The following is a 19,614-nucleotide window of genomic DNA, read 5'->3' on the forward strand; positions in this document are numbered from 1 at the left end:
AGAAAGAGGGCTTCGTGGACCGAGGAACGTCTGGCAGAAGCCATGCTAGCAGTTCGAAATGGGATGGCGGTAATGACGGCGAGTGCGCAGTTTGGAATTCCAAGAAGAACTTTACGAAATCATATAACTTCTGGAAGTACTGTAAAAAAAGTCGACCGCACTTGCACGTTAAATTTGGACCAAGAAAATGATCTTAGTTAGATAGAATCATTAGGTTGGCTGACATCGGCATGCCTGTAACCTTCAAGAGTCTTAGACGGTCTGTCTTTGCATATACTGAAAAAATGGGAATTCCGCATAAATCGTCGAACTATAGCAGCAGAAAATGGGTAAGATTATTTTTAAAACGCCATCCAGATATTAGTAGACGGAAAGCACGGCACATGAATGCCGCTCGAGCAGCCAAACTTAACAGATTTATTGTCAATAATTATTTTCAAAAACTCAGAGATGTGATGACCGAATCAGAGGTTGTCAACTTAATTTACACAAACGGTAAGTGGTTTTGGCAAAAAGGGCTCTAAACGAGTACACATGATAGCAGAGGAACACGCTGAGAATGTGACGATAGTTGCATGCGATAACGCCATGGGGCAAGCAGTTCCGCCCATGACTAAGACCTTATATTTTGAATAATTCTTTGTGAATATTGTGTGTTTGTTATTTGTATTGTAATTAATTTATTATTATTATTATTTGTATTGTGATTTAATTAGGGTGTATGACTATGCTATGAATAAATAATACTTATATTTGTTTATACGAAACAGCAGATTTAGTCGTGACTGACTAAATTAAGAAAAAACTCAAAATTCAAGAGAGGATGCAGTAAATAATGACCACGTTGGCTAATAAAACTACTTTTTCAGAGCGTATTTTTCGGCTTAGTTAGTCTGACAAGTACATTCAAGATGAATGCTGAAAGATCAGTTGAAATCGAAAAACCTTCTGACCCAGTTGAGTCAACTTCTAAGGGTAAAAGAAATGGTGCCGGTTCTAAACAACGTCGGAGCGACAGATTCCGCGAAAAGAAGAACAAGGAAGCAGATGATGCTATCTTAGCCGGTGTATTTTCTCGCCTGAAGATTAAAGACCCTACTGCCGTCCCGTCCCTTCCAATAGCAAGAGAAACCCACCCCGTTACAGTACCAGTAACATTTAGATGTGTACCTGATTACGTGGACCGAGTTTGAGATACCATGCAAGCAATTGGTACTAGACCTTTTGCCCGGTTTGACAACCTGCATGACAAGTGTGTATTTAAGAAAGGTATGCTTATCTTATCTGAAGTAAAGTTATGCTTTGCACAGAGAGCCCATGTCGATAAACCAGATGAAGGGCTCCCCTCAAAGAAGTTATATAACTCTGAGGAATTATTAGATCTTAACAACATGGCTAGCACATTACCATACCCTTTAGCTATCCTCCTCGAATGTATCGGTAACTCTCGCGACGGTAACATGATCGTTACCCCCATATTGGCAGAGTTTAGAGAAAGGAACTACGAGAATTGTTCTGGTGCCCTCACCTACTCACCCAGGCAATTACTTCCCCTTTTCAGACTTTTAAGAGACGGAATCCCCATTGACCAGGACGTTCATGCTATAGCGCGTGGACTTGAAAATTTACCTGGCATAGATTGGGAAGAATTCGAGATTCGAATTAAAATGAGAGAATTTTATTCCCATCATCAGGACGATTTCTAAAATATATAGAACAAGAGGCATTAACATTTTGCAATTGTATAACAAAAAACAAACTTACGAATGCGTCAATTAACAAAACAACATCCTCTGCACAATAATGTCTTAAATAACATCATGGGACATTGGATTAATAAGGAAATTTCCTTTATAATAATAATACAATATCTCAACATTGTAATATTAACTAAAAATGTTCACAGATATTTTGGATTTCGTATTTGAATCAAATTATCTTAAATTTAATGAAAAATTTTACAAATTTTTGGTACACCTAATGGGCTCCACTTTATCACCAATTCTCGCCAATTTTGTTCTTGGCGAACTCATTAGAACCTCATTAACACTGATAACTTTTGAGATACCATTTATTAAAAGATATGTTGATGATCTGATCCTGGCTGATTTGGTTATTTACTATTCTTCTAGATCACCCAGAGTTTGTCAGAGAAAAATCCAACAAAATCTTAATTCCCTTAGAAAATGGTCTAATTGCACTGGATATTCCTTTTCTGCATCCAAGTCCTCTGTAATGCACTTCTGCAAAATAAGAAGTTGTATTCAAATTGTTTCTACAAGCTCTTTAATAGAAAAAGAGCATTAAAGTTCGCCCTCAAGACCTAGCCTTTTAACATAGGCCGTTATGTCCGAGGGTGATATGCCTTCTAGGTCTGATAAGTCTAGCGTGGGTTTGCCAAACACCTGAAACCTGGTCCTGCCCCCAGCGGGGCAGGTACACATAACGTGCTTCATTATTTCATCTTCCATACAGAGTCGGCATTCGGCGTCTTCCACCAGTCCCATCCTCTGTAGGTGTGATCTCAACCGGCAGTGGCCCGTGTATACTGCAGTAAGCGTACGCGCTCCGTTCCTACCAGCCTTTAGGAGTTCATCTGTTCTACGTTTGGATGGCCCTGCTAGGATTGTTTTGGCATGTTCCATTCCGGGACTGTCATACCAGCCCCGAAGCGTTACACCCCTAACCCATTCACAGAGCCTGTCTCTTGCGAGATTTTTTGGTACGCTAAGTGTCGGTTCTGGGCCCACGAATGGCGAGCCTGCACCAGTTTTGGCGAGGGAATCAGCACGTTCATTTCCCTCTAGGTCGACATGTCCCGGTATCCATATTAGCGACACTTTGTTTCCATCTCCTAATATATTGAGTAGTTTCTTACAATGAAGAATCGTCCTGGACGTACTTTTCGTTGCCTCAAGTGCTTTCAACGCGGCTTGACTATCCGAAAATATGCTTATTGTTTTCCCGGTGTATTGCTGTTCTACCAGCAGTTGCACACAGGTTTCAATCGCATATAGCTCAGCTTGGAAAATAGTGGTGTGTTTTCCAAGACTGTGGTAGATCTCAGTCTTTGGAATGCTGCAGTAAATTCCTGCGCCAGATCCAGTGGCGTGTCGTATAGGGGGCCAGGGGGGGCGAACGCCCCCTCCGCCCCTATGGGCTTAGCGCCTCTGGCGCCCGTTGAAAAAAATAGAAAAACTAAATTTAACGCAAAAACAAATGGTGCCCTACCGTGCCCTTAACTCTTCAAGATAAAAAAATGACGTACCTATATATTTCTCACATTTTATTTTTGTTTATTCTCTCACATTTTATTTTTGTTGTTTCTCACATTTTATTTTATTTTTGTTGGATGTTTACTTATATTTAATTAAAATTTAAAGCTCTAATGAAGTAGGCGTATGCGTACAAAAGTTTTCATATGGGTTTGAAACTACGCTACCGCTAGACCATTGTCTATAAATAAAAATACAATGGCTAGCCATAACGTTGCGCCGGCGCGGCGCCGCCAAAGAAGAAGAGGAAAGCAGTCGCGATGGAAATAAATTCGGGAAATCACCGACCGAAAAAAAATATAAATTTTAAATATAATCGACTATAATGAAGTGCTGAATAAAATTAATATAATTGTGCAATCACTTGCAAAAGGTTAATATCAACTTCTGTACAGCTGCTCATATGATTACTGCGGTAACTAAAGATCTCAAATCATTAAAAAGTGAAAAATATTTTGAAAATTTTAAAAAACAGGCTACCATTTTGGCAAATAAATACAATACGTCAACATCATTTTCCACAAAAAGACAAAGAAGAATAATAAAAATTCAGGATGAAATCCAGAATGATTACCTACATCAAAATTCTGAAGATAATTTCAAGATATCAGTGTTTTATGGTACTTTAGACATTTTAACTGGTACTCTAGAGAATCGGTTTGAAGACTTCCTTAATATATGCCAAAAATTTAATTGTTTATTAGATATGGACGTCAATGATGACAATTTAAAATGTCTTATGGATTTACAGATATTGTACCAAGCGGATGTTAAACATTCTTTAGTTGAGAAATATAAACATTTTTGCAGTTTATTAGAAGAAATTAATGCTGATGACAACAAACTTGCACCTGACGAATATTTATCATTTTTAATTTCCAATGGCCTAGAGTCTTCATATCCATCTTTATGTGCATTAATGAGGATTTTTTACACCATAGCCACCAACAGTGCTGGTGCAGAACGATCTTTCAGTAGATTAGGAAGAATTAATAATTACCAGAGGTGCACCAGCACACAAGATAGAAGCAATTATTTATCACTTTTCAGTATTGAAGCAGGCATAGTCCAGGATCTAAATATAGACGAAATAATTGATATTTCTAAATCGGTTAAAAGAAGACGTATCTTTGAAATAACTGTTTTGTACACTAACTTTTTTAATAAACAAATTTATAATTAAAAAAATATAATTTTTCATGTAGTCTTATTATTTAAAAAAAGTTTGTAATTTATTTGATCCTTTCTTGATCATTTCGCCCCTTAAGGCCTCCGCCCCCTCCGCCCTTTTATCCACGACACGCTACTGGCCAGATCCTTTATCGTTTTTGAATCCGTCCGTGTACCAACACATTTCCGCAAATAATAAGCCGTTTCTCGGCTTATCCCATTCGTTCCTATTCGGAAACAGGACGTTGTAGGTGCGCGTCAAGAGTTGGATTGGTGGTGTGAGACACTGTGAAGACACTGTGGTGGCTACACACATATAAAAAATCATCAAAATCGGACCACTAGAAAAAAATATATAAAATACATCAAAGTTTTAAGGTGCCCGTTTTTCCTGCCGGTGAAAGTATTTGAAAAACTATACATTTTAGTGATATACTTTTCTAATGAAACTCGCCTTTATTTTTTTACCAGAATCTGAAAATCAATTAATATACAGGGTGTTCCATTACAAAAATCACAACTTACATGTGTAACTCTTTTTGGGGGTACCCTGTAAAACTCTATATAATTTTAGAAGATGCTTTAAATTGACTTACATAAGCCCACAAAATTTTACTTCAATACAAACTTTTGTTCTCCTTGCAAAAACCGCGTCGTGTATAACGCGCCACCCTGTATAATTCGATTTCAATCAAAATTTCAATGATTAGAATATTAGCAGAATAGGTATAGCTTATGCATTAAACTCATTTGTCAAGAAGGCCTGCTTCGGACCGGAACTTACTAGATCTAATGATTAGGAACAAAAGCAAAGGCATGGTCTTAATGCAAAAATTACGAAAAAATGTTAGTGTTTTCTTCAAAAGCGAATATCTCCAATAAAAATAAAGCTAATGAGATGAACCAAAAAATAAACTATCGAGAAAGGATGCATCTAAACGATAAAATGATTTTTAAATTCCTTGCTGTTTTAACATATTCCACAGGGTGTTTCAAACTTTCACCAAAATATCAACATTTTGTTTTCCCTCGTATAATTAACAGATGGGGAGTTTCATGTTTAATTTAGAAAGACATACTAAAAAGTCAATTAATTTGGCTACATACATATAAAAAATCATCAAAATCGGCCCACTAGAAAAAAATATATAAAATACATCAAAGTTTTAAGGTGTCCATTTTTCATGCCGGTGAAAGTATTTGAAAAACTATACATTTTAGTGATATACTTTTCTAATGAAACTCGCCTTTATTTTTTTACCAGAACCTGAAAATCAATTAATATACAGGGTGTTCCATTACAAAAATCACAACTTTCATGTGTAACTTTTTTTGGGGGCACCCTGTAAAACTCTATATAATTTTACAAAATGCTTTAAATTGGCTTACATAAGCTCCCAAAATTTCACTTCAATACAAACTTTTGTTCTCCTTGCAAAAACCGCGTCGTGTATAACGCGCCACCCTGTATAATTCGATTTCAATCAAAATTTCAATGATTAGAATATTAGCAGAATAGGTATAGCTTATGCATTAAATTCATTTATTTCAATAAATTTACTTAGAAAACTCAAATCAAAAAATTAAGAAGGAAAAAAATAAGAATTTACTAAAATTACTAAAATAAAAAATTAAAAGCAACGAAAAAAAATGGGTAAACATTTTAGTATTTTATCTATAAAACACAATACAGAAGGTTTCGCATTAATACATTGACAGTAACTGAATTCCGAGGTAAAAGTCTCTGGGCACTACACTAATAATTAGTGGATAAATTATTAGTGCAAAATAGTGTCGATATAATTATTATATCGACACTATTTTGCCTAAGACAACAAAACATTTGCACATATTTTTAGACGGGCGTGCAGGCCAAAACAAAAAACACACAGTGATTCACTTGTGTGCTGCCCTAGTCACCCTAGGTCACAATAAATCAGTACTTTCGTATTAGAGGACATAGGTTTCTTCAATGCGATAGAGATTTTGCGGTCCAAAAACAAAAAATTAAGAAGACTGATCGAATCTACACCGTCATGGATTATATTGAGATTGTGGCAAATGCAAGTACCTAATAAGCAAAAGTTCTCCGTATGTGTAATAGATACTTCTATGATAATCGATTACAAGTCATGGTGGCCGCAGTATTATAAAAAAAAATGTTTGTCAACTGATTCGCATGGTCATACGAGAGTCCCTAAAGGAAAGAAGCAGAACTTTACCATATCCTCGTTTATGCATTTTTCGCATAATTCAAACACACCAGGGTACGTTAAAGCGCACTATTTTATTGACTCAGGAAGCTATGAGTTTCAATTAAAATCAACACACCTACCATCCACTCTGCTGACTGCCGCGGCTTACCCAGGAGGACGTATACCTCTTAATGTTAAAAAATGAGGGATATTGTGAAATTAAAACCGTATATGCTAGACAGTATCCATGTCCAGTGCTTTTATCATGCAATATTTAGGCCAGAGGTAAATAAGGATGATCCAGAAGATATTCTCGACTAGTAGTACACATCAAATAACAAATGTTTATATTGTACTTGCATATTACACGAATAAAAATGTTAATACAGGTTGTTTTACTTCATTTTTACCAGAAAACTTAATGCAATTTACCATGTAAGTCAGTAACCCCGTAATTATAGCATTAATATTTGTTTATAACATCACCAATGTTTATTTTTTGACTAACTGTTGATACAAATTGATTAAAAAACATTTTTCCAAAATTAACACATCTTCAGAATTGCAATAAAGATAAAAAATTGCTAAATTTTTTTTGTCGTTCCTGAAAAGTACGGTTCTGGTGTACAGGGTTATCATTTTAGTTTGACCCACTTTTAAAAGCTTATAACTTTTTTGTTTGTTGGGTTAAAACAGTCATTCAAAAAACATGTTGTAGCAGTTTCAGCCAAGTTTTTGCGAATGTTGTCAAAAATGACAGTAGGTGTCACATGTCAGATTTTTAAAACTAAAAAAAAACTTTTTAAATGGGACACCCTGTATATTAGTAGCGCATTAGATAGTCCCCTTTTCTCCAAATTCAAAAATGTATCACACTTGTGCATTCTTCTTAATTTCTTTCAAGATCGACAAAAGCATGTAAAAACTGTTAAAATAATGAGTTTTATTATTGTATTTGAATTTAAAAATATGTGGTTTATCAATAAGCTGGATATTTTATCAGCGGCAGATTTTATAAACAAAAACATCTCTCTGAAGCGTTATATACGTATGAAACATCATATCAACGACCTTACGGGTCTGGTTACTTATTTAGCATAGGATATTTTGTTTTAAGTAGTCTCGATTTCTTTTCTGTATTTGTACGATGAATAAACACCTTTAAATATTCCACGGATTTTTGAATTCTCAACAAAAACAATTAATTAAAAGAGTTAAGATAGCTATGCATATGCAATGGTTACTATTGATTTTTTCTTCAATTATTTCTCATTCTGTCATTGTCATTGTTATTATTTGTTTCGAATAATTGTGAGGTAAATTTTCTTCGTAAAAACCAACATAATGAGATATTATTATTCAGTTGAGGAAAAGTGTTTTTTGTTTGATATTTTTCGTCAAACCGGCGCGGCAGTGCAACCCAAGCACTTAGGAGGTATAGACTCCAGTTTCCCAATAGACAGGTTCCTTCCAGGAAAATATTTTATCGATTGAAGAAGACATTTTTCGAGACTGGAATTGTAAAGAAGAAAGCAGTAGTTAAGCGGAAAATAACGGAAGAAATGGAAACTAACGCGTTGGTCTATTTTCGGGCATTTCCATACAAATCTATACCCGATATACTACGAGTTTCCTATATCGTATGGTTTATTACAAAATATCTTGAAAAAAACATAAGTTTCATCCTTATAACCCTACAAGAGTGCAAAAATTAACGGCTAGACAAAAAGAAGAAAGGTTGCGTTTTTGTAGATCTATGATGGAAGAAATAAAAAGAAACCCTAACTTTTTAAATTCCATATTGTGGACAGACGAGTCCAATTTTTCTACCAGTAGGGGCTGCCATCGTCGAAATACTCATCATTGGTCTGATGCAAATCCGTTTAATATCCAGGAAATCCAATTTCAAGGACGTCAGAGTGTTAGTATTTAGTGCGGTTTAATTGGGGATCGGTACTTATGGGGTTTCTGAAATATGTGACTGTGTCTTCCGTAGCGCTGTGCAAGATCTATTATTAAACGAAATCCTCAAAATTAAGAACCATCAAAAATTGCTGCGTACCGTCTTCGTATGCCTCTCGAGCAGGGTCATATGCGCAGACTTTATCATCAAACATAAGTCATATGCGCAGACTTCATCATCAGACTAGCATTACTCAACAACAACTCGAGAATCCAGCTTTCTCACGTATTTAGATTAAGTTATTGTATATGTTCCATGAAATATGAATAAAAGAATAGAATATATTATTTACTTATTTACTTCTTACCTAACTGTTAACAATAAGAATTGAAAAATACTGAATTTCCTCCCTAGAACGACAGAAAGTTAATTTGGCTGACAAGCGATACACCCCAGTACTTCGATTGAGACACTGGTTTCGATGGAACCTAGGAAATCTCATCAACTTTATGTTGAGGCATACTTAGACTTATAGCATATTTAACTAACATATTTTTTTAAGTGTCATGCTCCAGTCCGCCCCCAGTACTGTAAAAGTCACCTTCCAGGGAATAAGTTAACTACTCCCCTATTAACGCTAACTCTTACCACCCAAACTCCTCTTCGACTAAGCTCCAACATCCCGAGATAGGAGATGAAAAATGAAACAAAAGATCTTCGAAAAGGCACAACCAAGAGAAAGCTCGAAGACACAAGCGAAAGAGTTTAGTATTCCAAATGTAAAATATTTCGATAAAATCTTTCTGGAGAAACATTTGACATCGATTATCGCATGTTGCGTTAAGGCCTGTTTTTTCTGACCAGATCGGCCCGAAATATTTCGATAAATATTTCCGTACAGAACGCTCTAACTTGCCGACCTCAGTTCGTTCCGAAGTTTTGTCTGCGTGTGGTTTGTCGGAGATTAAATTCGTTGCGATTAAGGCGGGTTCTCACGGGAGAAGTCCAAATGATTCAGTGAAACTGAACAAATAATGAACGTCAGAACACATTTTCATGTTAAATGATCAGTACATTCGTACATTCAGTTAAAGTGAAAACCAGTTCTACTTTTTTCATTTTTGACTGATCATTATCGAATAATGAATAGAAACTGAAGCGTGAGAACTACATTTTCGTGATTTGTTCAGTTTACGAGTTTTGAGGTTAGATTAATAATTCGCGTTAACACATCGCACATCGTTATTCAAAATGGTTTTCCGATGGCGCACAGTGGGGTATTTGACACTGATACTTGATCGAAATTTTTTTATGTAGACCTTATATAAATTATTGCTATTTTCAATTAAAGAGGAAATAATATGAACAAAATAAAGGATAATTCGTCGATTCTAAAAAAAGAAAGAAAAATCACTGTTCCAGTGTTTCCACGGTCAGTGCCAGTAGTAATATCGCAACTACTACTACTAATGCTACGACTGATCCGCGAGCAATGCCCATACCACTAAAGTCGCTACTAATGCCAAATTGTGCTATACTGCTAATGGCACTAATGCGATCGCTTTGTACACAACAATGCCATCGCGGTTTACACCTCGCATTAGTATATCACTGATTGGCAAATTAGAGGAAACCAAGAATGTTTTTCTCATTTTATCAGCAAAATCGCAATAAGTCGCAGTATTTTATTTTACTGTATGAAAGCCCAATGTTTACTAAGTAAAACGTATATAGACAATATGCTGAATTCTTCGAAATGCGCAACTAAATCTCTAAGTATAATAAAAATGTCACAAATTTAATCAAATTTTTTGAACGCCTAACTTTCAGTTAAAAAGAGCACAAGAACAACAACAATTTATAATTTTAAACATAAAATTTAGCCATTTACCTCTAATCTGTGAGAAGTAACAACTTTGACGTTTCGTTGAAACAAATGAATGCAACTAAACACACCCATAGCAACGCCATTCATGGCAGAGATGATTTAACTTATCATTTATCTTTTTTTGGGAAATCTTAAACACATTTGCTTTTTCGAATTTCGATCACCTTTTTCATGCTAATACCCCAGCGGGTGGCGTGATGAACACATGTATGCATTTTTGGATAATGATAGAAAATATGTGTGAGTGCCTTAAAAATATCACCAACGACTTAAGCGGCCCTCACACGATCAATAATATTGTCAATATTTTGGATTATTGAGTGTTTGAGCGTAGATATTGATGTACTTTCAATATATTGATGGATTTTCGGGTCCCTGAAAATACTCGTCAATATTAAAGGCGGAGCTAGTATTATTGACAATATATTGACCGTTAGGTCGCATGATTGACAAGATTTGACTAGTTTATTTAATCTATGGCTTATTTGTAACCACGGCGGAAGACAGAACATCGCCGTCGTTGTTTTCGGAAGATGAATCTGAGATTGAAACAAAAGTGAACGAGAAATATTACAAATTTTTATAGATAGTTATCGTGAAATGCCAGAACTATGGGATATTTCGTCAAACGACTACTCCAACCGCGACAAGAAAAAAGAAGGTTATAAAAAATTATTAAACATTTATAAAAAATAAAAAAAATGCGGGAATAGAAGATGTGAAAAAAAAAAATCAATTCGTTAAGAACAAATTTCCGAAAAGAACTAAAAAAATAAAGACTCTCAACGCACAGGGAGTGCAAGTGCAGACATATATGAACCTTCGTCTTGGTTGTTGTTTTGGAACTTCAATTTTTGAAAGATGTAGAAAAGCCAGATAAAACGAGATCAACCATAAATGAAACAATAGAGGTAAGTACCTATTAATAGTTTTTATTTTATTTTAAAAAGGATTATATCTATTCTTATACCTAACGCTTTATAAATGCGAATACTGCGACAAAAATAGTTGAAATAATCCTCAAAATAAAGTATAATATAATATCTATATAACAGTATTTTGCCAATCTACTTGTCCTTCTTGATTAAAATAATTTCGATAGAGATCTCTGATTTCCTTTGCTCTGTTAGTAGGGTTTCTAAATAATCCATGTTTAAGTCCTGTTAGTGTAAATTCCGTTCTGTCACATCCTGTGTCACATTGCCCAGTGGTTATATTCTCAGATATTAAAGTATTTTTATAATAATCAACAGATCCTTTTCGCATTAAAAAATTATGTAAATAGCAACAAGCTATTGTAATAGTCGCGACTTTCTCCGGGGACAATTTTATGGGTTTTTGAAATATTCCAAATCTTGTTACAAGTATACCAAATGCATTCTCTACAACTCTCCGGGCTCTAGAGAGTCGGTAATTAAATATGCGGTCGGTTCGTGTTGCATGTTCACGATTATATGGTTTCAGGAAATTATTACCCATTTGAAAAGCATCATCTCCTAGAAAAACGTAAGGGTATTTGGTGTTAGTATGTGGTATACTTGAAGGTTCTGAAATGTCTAACAAATTATTTTGAAACAATTCCCAAAATGTTGTATTGTGAATAGCTCCACCATCCGAAACTCTTCCGTTTGTTCCGCAGTCTACCAACATAAATTCGTAATTAGCGTTGACTATAGCCATCAGCACTATACTAAAGTATCCTTTGTAATTAAAGTAACGAGAACCGGAATTTGCTGGTTTCACAATATTAATGTGTTTTCCGTCAACAGCGCCAATGCAATTCCAAAACTGCCATTTTCTACCAAATTCTAATGCGACATTTCTCCATTCATCTTGAGTTCTTGGAAGCTGTAAAAAAATATATTATTGTTTTTCAGGTTACATCTGAAGATCTACATACATCAAAAAGAACAAAAACCCAGGCAAAAACACCAGACAACAAACAGTTGTTGGCACTAGCATGCAAATACCTTTCGGAGGACGAAAAGTATGTAGAGGAAAGTCAGATTGCTAAAGTCTGGGCAAACAAACTAAAAGCTTTAGCACCCCAACAAAGGTTATTTGCTGAAAAAAGCAATCAATGATATTTTTTGAAGCAGCGCTAGGAAATCTAAATCGTCACTCAGTAAAAATTAACGTGGCGGCTGAAGCAACTGGTTCACGACCACTATCAGCCGATAGTTGGACATCATCCATTGACCGTGGGAAATTTTATGCTACAAATTATGTTTCAACCCACTGCAGTCACCACTCACACAGCAAGAACATGAAGAATATCTAGTACTGCCAGAACATGTTACTTACTACGCACATACCTAATAAAAAGTTACAAATTATTGTATTTTAAACTTACTAACCTTGATGTAGTCCTTTAAAACTCGAATTATGGCTTCACAAGTATCCATAACTATTTCACTAATGGTTGTTGGTGAAATTATTGTTGAAAATTTTAAGTCCTCAAAGGATCTTCCTGTTGCCAAAAATCTAAGTGTGACGGCAAATCTTTCAGTTGCTGGTATAGCTTCCCGCATATTCGTGTTTTCTTTGGTAATATAAGGACTGACCAAATGAAGCAATAGATCATATATTTCGCCATTCATTCTGAAGTAATTTTTATAATCATCAGGCTCCTGTTTCTTAACGTAGTCTAGAAGATTTAGGTGACCAAACTTTTTTCTTTTTGAAATCCATTTTTTTATCCAACGCCTTTTCTTAACTTTTTTCTCACTTACATGTGCCAAAATGATGGCAATACATGCTTTTTTCTTATGGTTCATTTGTTGGCACGATATTAACACTTAATATCGACACAAAACGTAAAATATAAATATTGATATGTGTATTGACCGTGTCATGTCACCTTTCAAATATTGATAAAATATTGACAATAAAAAACATTGACAATATTATTGATCGTGTGAGGGCCGCTTTATACAAAAATAGGGTAGAACGAGAGAATGCCTATGTCCAACGACATGCAAACACCAGAGTTAACGGTCGCTGATGTTAAAAACAAGATCAAAACGCTGAACAAATTACAAAAATGAATTAACGAAGATATTAAAATCTGGAAAAAGTAACCAAACCACGTTTATTTTGGTTTAATAAGGCCGATGCATTTTTGAGAGGGGTATGTGAGGCAAGTGAAAGTACATCTAATTTGGTAAATAGGTTTGTTTATTTATTTGATAGAAATAAGTACAATTTATTATTTGTTGTAACACATTTTTCTCATGTGTTGTTTTTGCCAGTCATTTTTAATTGCCAAGGCACTGCTTCAGTAGTTCAGTAAATTTTTCTGCATATGCATCTCGAACTGCTTTTGCTGCATAGCTGTGATTATTACTGGAATAAATATTACTTAAAGGTGCTATTCCGTGAATCTGAGCATCACGCCATGAGCCTTTGGTAACACGGCCTACAGTTATATCCTCGGTATCAACGTTTCCAGGTGTAATATAGTGATCTGTAGTTTTTCTCAGCCAATTATGAAGTGCACCTGTAGTCTTTATGACCTTTAATAATGGTACTTGTAGCTAGCGGAATCGGTTTCTCGAATATTCTAAATCTGGAAGTTAGTATACCAAAGGCATTTTCAACGATTCGTCGTGCTCTTGATAAGCGATAATTGAATATTTGTTGACATTCTGTTATTGGTCCAGATCTACTGTAGGGTTTTAAAATGTTGGTTCTTAATGGAAACGCATCATCTGCTACAAATACTCCATTTGAGGGTAAATGAAGAATATTTTGTTCCATAGCCTCATAGAAAGACGATTTCGAGAATACTCTAGCATCATTAACACGACCATTGGTACCAACATCTATGTACGACAAACAATAATTTGCATCTACGACTGCCATCAAGATAATGCTGAAGGAATGTTTGTAATTGAAATATTCAGAGCCAGTTTTTGGTGGACAGCGTATTATTACGTTTTTACCATCGATCGCTCCCAAACAATTGGGAAAATTCCAGCGGGTATAGAATTCTCACTGGATACTCCGCCACTCTTGTTCCGTTTCTGATACCTGCAAAAAAAGTAGATATTTTATGTAATTGTTACCATTTTTGTTACACAAAAATATAATTTTTAATATTGATCTAGTAAGTGCTTTGCAACCTTAGAATATCTTTTTTTTCACTGACACCTGACGATAGTAATTCAAGCCTTCAGCCGCATTCAGATGTTGCACAGGAAAATAGCCTGAATAGCGTTGGAGTCGAAAACCAATTACCCACTGCTTCCATTTGAACACCACAATATTCTAGAACACCAAAACAAAGAAGTGCCATGAAACGTCCATCCACCATGTCACAAATAGAAAATAGTGTTAACAAACTGGAAAAGATTGATGGTTAAATTTAATGCAGTATGGAATAGTTGTGGAGTTAAACGGAAAAATTCTTTGAACTTTGTATCATTATATCCTAAAGATGCTTTAACACTAACAGTTTGTAAGCACCTTCTTTGTCCCTATTCTCAAACATTTTCAGAACTGTATTATGTTCAGAACATACTTCTAATATCTATCATCCGGTTCTTTTTCTATAAAACCATAGCGAGAAAAAATCCATTTTGAAGAGTAAAAAGAACCTAGGTACGTAACAACGTAAAAGTTTAATGACTGAATAGACCGAATGACTGAAACTGAAATACCTAAGGCGAGTTCTCACTTGTCAGTTTCGCTGACGCAGTCTGACTGATTCATTATCAAATCCAGAATTTTCAGGTATTCATACTAACCAGGTAGGTTTACTTTTAATATTCCCAAACTCCATTTTTAATCTATCGCAGTTTTTTGTCTATCTGAAATGTAAATAAATTCCTTACTGTAGAAAGAAGATTTCTTTGAGCCCCCAACTGACATAATAATAATAATAATAATGTTTATTTATATACCTATTAAATTACAATGTTACAATAAATAAACATACAATAAACATAAATTTACCTCAGAAAAAATGAAACATTTTTTGTGCGAGGCATAGATTTACAACTATAATTTTAGAAAACACTTAAATTATAAATACACTCTAAAATTCAACAAACCTGTAATATGTAAAAAATACTTCCACAATAAAACCTCCTGAATACCAAATACATCAACATACATATAAAAAATAGAAAATAAAACAGTAGTTTTTTTTTATTATTATTACCCGTATTTGCTCTGCCTGATTGGAGAGAATGACACAACCATTTATGTCCTGATTTAACAAGTCACAATTCCGATTTGATATGAATCTAAATCCAGTAGCCATTTCTTTGTTAAAAATTTAAATTGTTTTAAGTTCTTTAGAGTTCTTATCTCAACAGGTAATTTCGAATAATACTTCGGCGCAAGATAATAATAAATAATAATAATAAATAATGTTTATTCAAACTGATCCAATTACAAAGTATATACAAGACATATACATAACTTACGAATACAAAATATATAGTGAATAAACATAATATCCTCTTAAGGTAGAACCTTGTCTGAGGAGTTTTATTTCTACAACAATAACTACAATATTTTATACTAAATTCTTAACTGTATCTAAATGTATCAAATTAATATATTTCATTGTCCAACACTTAAGCACGCTAAAAAACAAGTTATTCCACAGCGGTCTTATCTCCTATATCTAGTATTTTATAGGAATAATTTAACGAACATTTTATAAGCACTACTACTCCATCATTTTTATTTAGACTTCCTTCATTATATATAATGTTGTATCCCGGTATCCCGGTAATCAATATTCCAAATTTTAAAACTTCCAGTAAGTAATATACAATCAAATTCAAAATCTATTCCACGTAAAAGAACAAGAAGCTCATCAAAATTGTGATCTATGCTACGAATATTATTATGAAAAGAAAAAGTTTAAATGATGATAATTCAATGTCAAATTTACATATATATTAATGTCATCCACCACATCTGCCTCAATCAACCTTTGTTTCAAAGTCCTTAATATATGAATTCATTGTTATCTTATATGTTAAGCTTTTAAATATTTAACTTGCAATCTGACCCATATCGGAAACACCTAATTTTTCAAAAGAGAATAAAAGATAAAATATATATTTTTTGTTTTACAATATACTGGATTAATACATTTAATGTAAAGAAACAAATAATCTATATTGGTTTATAAACGTCCATGTATTTACTATATATTTAAATATTAATAGTCTATTTATTTTAGCCCAACACCAAATTAAATTTAAACATATACTATATTTTAATTATTTAAAAAGTCCCAAAAGTGCAGAGTAAGCAAGTCGCGATATATGCTTATATCTCCCTAGACTAAAATTACAAGGAAATTGTAGCCGCGCACAAACCAGAGCGCCAGCCAATGTATATAAATAATTCACTCACGTGAAAAAGTCCCTGTTAAAAGCCCTCAGTGTAAAAATTCATGTTTAAAAAAAAATGTCTCTTTACACTTGACGACATCTTCATTTCTATACCGGCTTCGAGTAACTTCTTGTTGCTGGTCTTCCCTTATTAGTTGAAGGTAGGGATGCGGTTATAAGGCCAGCCGAACCCCTGCGAGTTTGCGTAGTCGATGCTCCCGGATTAATGGGAAAATTCAATAGTACTGGTCGGTAGCTTTTGGATCCGGATAAGTGAGTTTCTTGCTTGTGACGCTCTATAGGTTGTACAGGTTGTTCGTTGACGGGTGTCCTTGAGCACAAAGGGATGGTCTAGATGGAATATCGGTAAAGAACTTCTGCAATCAGATTCGTTACCTTTATTTCTCTCTCCACCAATTGTTCGTAATTATAAGTTTCGCTGCCAATTACAAGAGTATCCATTTAATGTACGCCCTTAAACCCTTTTCCTTTGCCTCTTTCAAATTTTGTTTGAGTACCTTGTTCACCACTCTCTCTTTCTTGGAAAGATCGTGGTTAATAAATGGTGAAGTAGATAATGAAAACAATGACCCTTACATATCAAATTGACGATGATGGGGAACAAAATTTGATGAAGAAAATAATGATTCCACTGAAGAAGTTACAAAAAAAGAAAAAAAGAAAAAGATGTTCTTTCCCTTCAGCTTATAGGCGCTTCGAAGAATCAATGCCTTTTTAAATATGAATTGAGTTCTATACGTAGCGGTTTCGTTGAGTCGTTTCCTAAGTAGTATAAATTGTTTATATCGCTTATATTTATATCTACTTCTAACAGATTTCTTAGTTGCTCGGTTACCCAAGTAGCTAATTCAAAGTCCTTTAGGTTTCTGTGGTCCCGTAGCCCAAATATTATCAAATTGTTCTTCTAGCTAATTTTTCTAGTGCTTGTACCCTGAAATTCTATATCGTTTAATTTACTTTGTATTACAGTAATACTCTCCTTTAGAACTTCCGTTTGAATTGACAAATCCTCTCTCACCGTTTTAATGTCTTCTTTTAATTCTTTTTTGCTGTTCTGTATTAAAGATTTGATTTCTTGAAATTGTTTGAATATGAGCGTATCTACCATTCTTACGGTGTATATTATATATTATAATATCTGTTACTCAAAAAAAAAATATTGCAATTGGCAACGACGTCCACTGTACTTGTCCAAAACTAGGTCAAATAATAATTGTTAATCGATTTATGTGATGGTTCAAAGTCCAAAGTTATTGACCACGGCGGGGCGTTTTCTAACAAATTTGCCTTTTTAAAGATGATTAGCCGTTCTAATTATGGCACTTCTTTATTTAAAGACTAAAGACTTACTTTGTCAACTACTTGTAACACTGTATTTAATTTATTCTAGCTAGGAACCACAAAAAACTCAAAAAATTTCTCCGCGATTACAACATTAATACTTATTCACTGCGCGCCAGCGTTGCCACCTCTATAGATACTCCGAGCCTTTTTGTCCAATTACTTTCTTACATCTTAGTGTTAGTAGATTTTCCGACTTTTTTCTGGTGTCATATTGATGTGATAGTTCTGTTTTTTTAAACCTCCTCTCTGTATCAAAATAACTAATTTTAAAAAATGTAATTTGCGAATATCGAGAACATTACTAGGAAAAAAATAATCTATCAGATGGATACAGTAAGGGCTTTTAGTATAATATAGTGACGGTTCTAGAAGCTTAAAATCGTAATTGTACTTTAAGCAACGCCTTTTAATATCCACCTTTGTAAAACAGTTAATTTTTTAGATATTTATCAGCTACGCCTCCCCACCCAGTTATTCCATAACAAATTTGTGATTGAAATAGTGCATAGTATATTGTTATGAGATGTCTTTCGTCTAGATATTCGCGTAAATATTTAAATGTGCCCACTGAGTCTACGCAATTTATTTACTAGTGTTGTTATGTGGTTGTTCCAACGCAGATGACTATCAAACATAATACCCAAATAAGAAATACATTGTTCTTCTGGAATAGTTGTTTCTTTATCTATTATAAGAGAAACCCATATGTGCAAGATTATTGGCATACGAAGTAAATGAGATGCATTGGTTTTTTTCACATTTAGCGTTAATTTATTGTATTGGAACCACTTTTTTATTTCTAAAAATCTCTTTCTGCTATAGTTTTTAATTCCGCCCAAGTATTTGCAGAATAAAGAATTGTTGTATCATCTGCAAAGCTAATAATTTGTCCAGGACTATCAATGTTTAAGTAGTAAATTATTTATAAGTAAAGCGTGAACAGAAGAGGTCCCAGCACGAATTCCTTGCGGTAACCCACAGAGATCCGTTCGTAATTACTCTTATACTCACCAATCTTAACTACCTGCATTCTACCAGTTAAGTAGCTTTTTATTAGTTTTGACACATTACCTCGAAGTCCGCAATTCTCTAATTTTTCTAGTAATATCTCATGACTCACCGTATCAAAAGCTTTTGACAGATCTACAAAGATACCCAAGACCGGTATTTTTTTATCCACGGCATTGTAAATACAAGACGAAACATGACGGCACTTCCTTCAACTAGTACTCACTCCCTTATGTTTGGAAGAGGAACAAAGTGTTGAAGGGAAGAATGGTATCAACTATAATGAGCCAAGAACAGAACTAAGGAAAATGGATAGATGTAATAGAGACTTTGAGGAACTGATGACTCCATAAGGGATCAAACTTACCAGCCTGATTCCAACGCAGAATCGTCAGAAGAAAATGCAGACAGCGAGCCAGAAGCTTTTTTTAAAAACGAGGGACGTCCTGGAAGA

The 19,614-nt window shown here is 34.4% G+C and overlaps 1 protein-coding gene across 1 annotated transcript; it reads right to left on the reverse strand.

Moving 5' to 3' along the window:
- Nucleotides 1-11,475: 11,475 nt before the first annotated feature.
- LOC115878910 lies at nt 11,476-17,916 on the reverse strand. The gene is made up of 6 exons (XM_030895520.1): nt 17,766-17,916; nt 14,376-14,463; nt 13,962-14,305; nt 13,793-13,897; nt 12,789-13,078; nt 11,476-12,279 (listed from the first exon to the last, which is right to left on the reverse strand). The coding sequence occupies exons 1-6, from the start codon at nt 17,914-17,916 to the stop codon at nt 11,476-11,478; spliced, it is 1,782 nt and encodes a 593-aa protein (XP_030751380.1).
- Between the last annotated feature and the right edge of the window lie 1,698 nt (nt 17,917-19,614).

The sequence above is a fragment of the Sitophilus oryzae genome, unplaced genomic scaffold (genome assembly GCF_002938485.1).
Source record: "Sitophilus oryzae breed Bouriz unplaced genomic scaffold, Soryzae_2.0 scaffold_1536_pilon_pilon, whole genome shotgun sequence".
NCBI classification, from domain to species: domain Eukaryota; kingdom Metazoa; phylum Arthropoda; class Insecta; order Coleoptera; family Curculionidae; genus Sitophilus; species Sitophilus oryzae.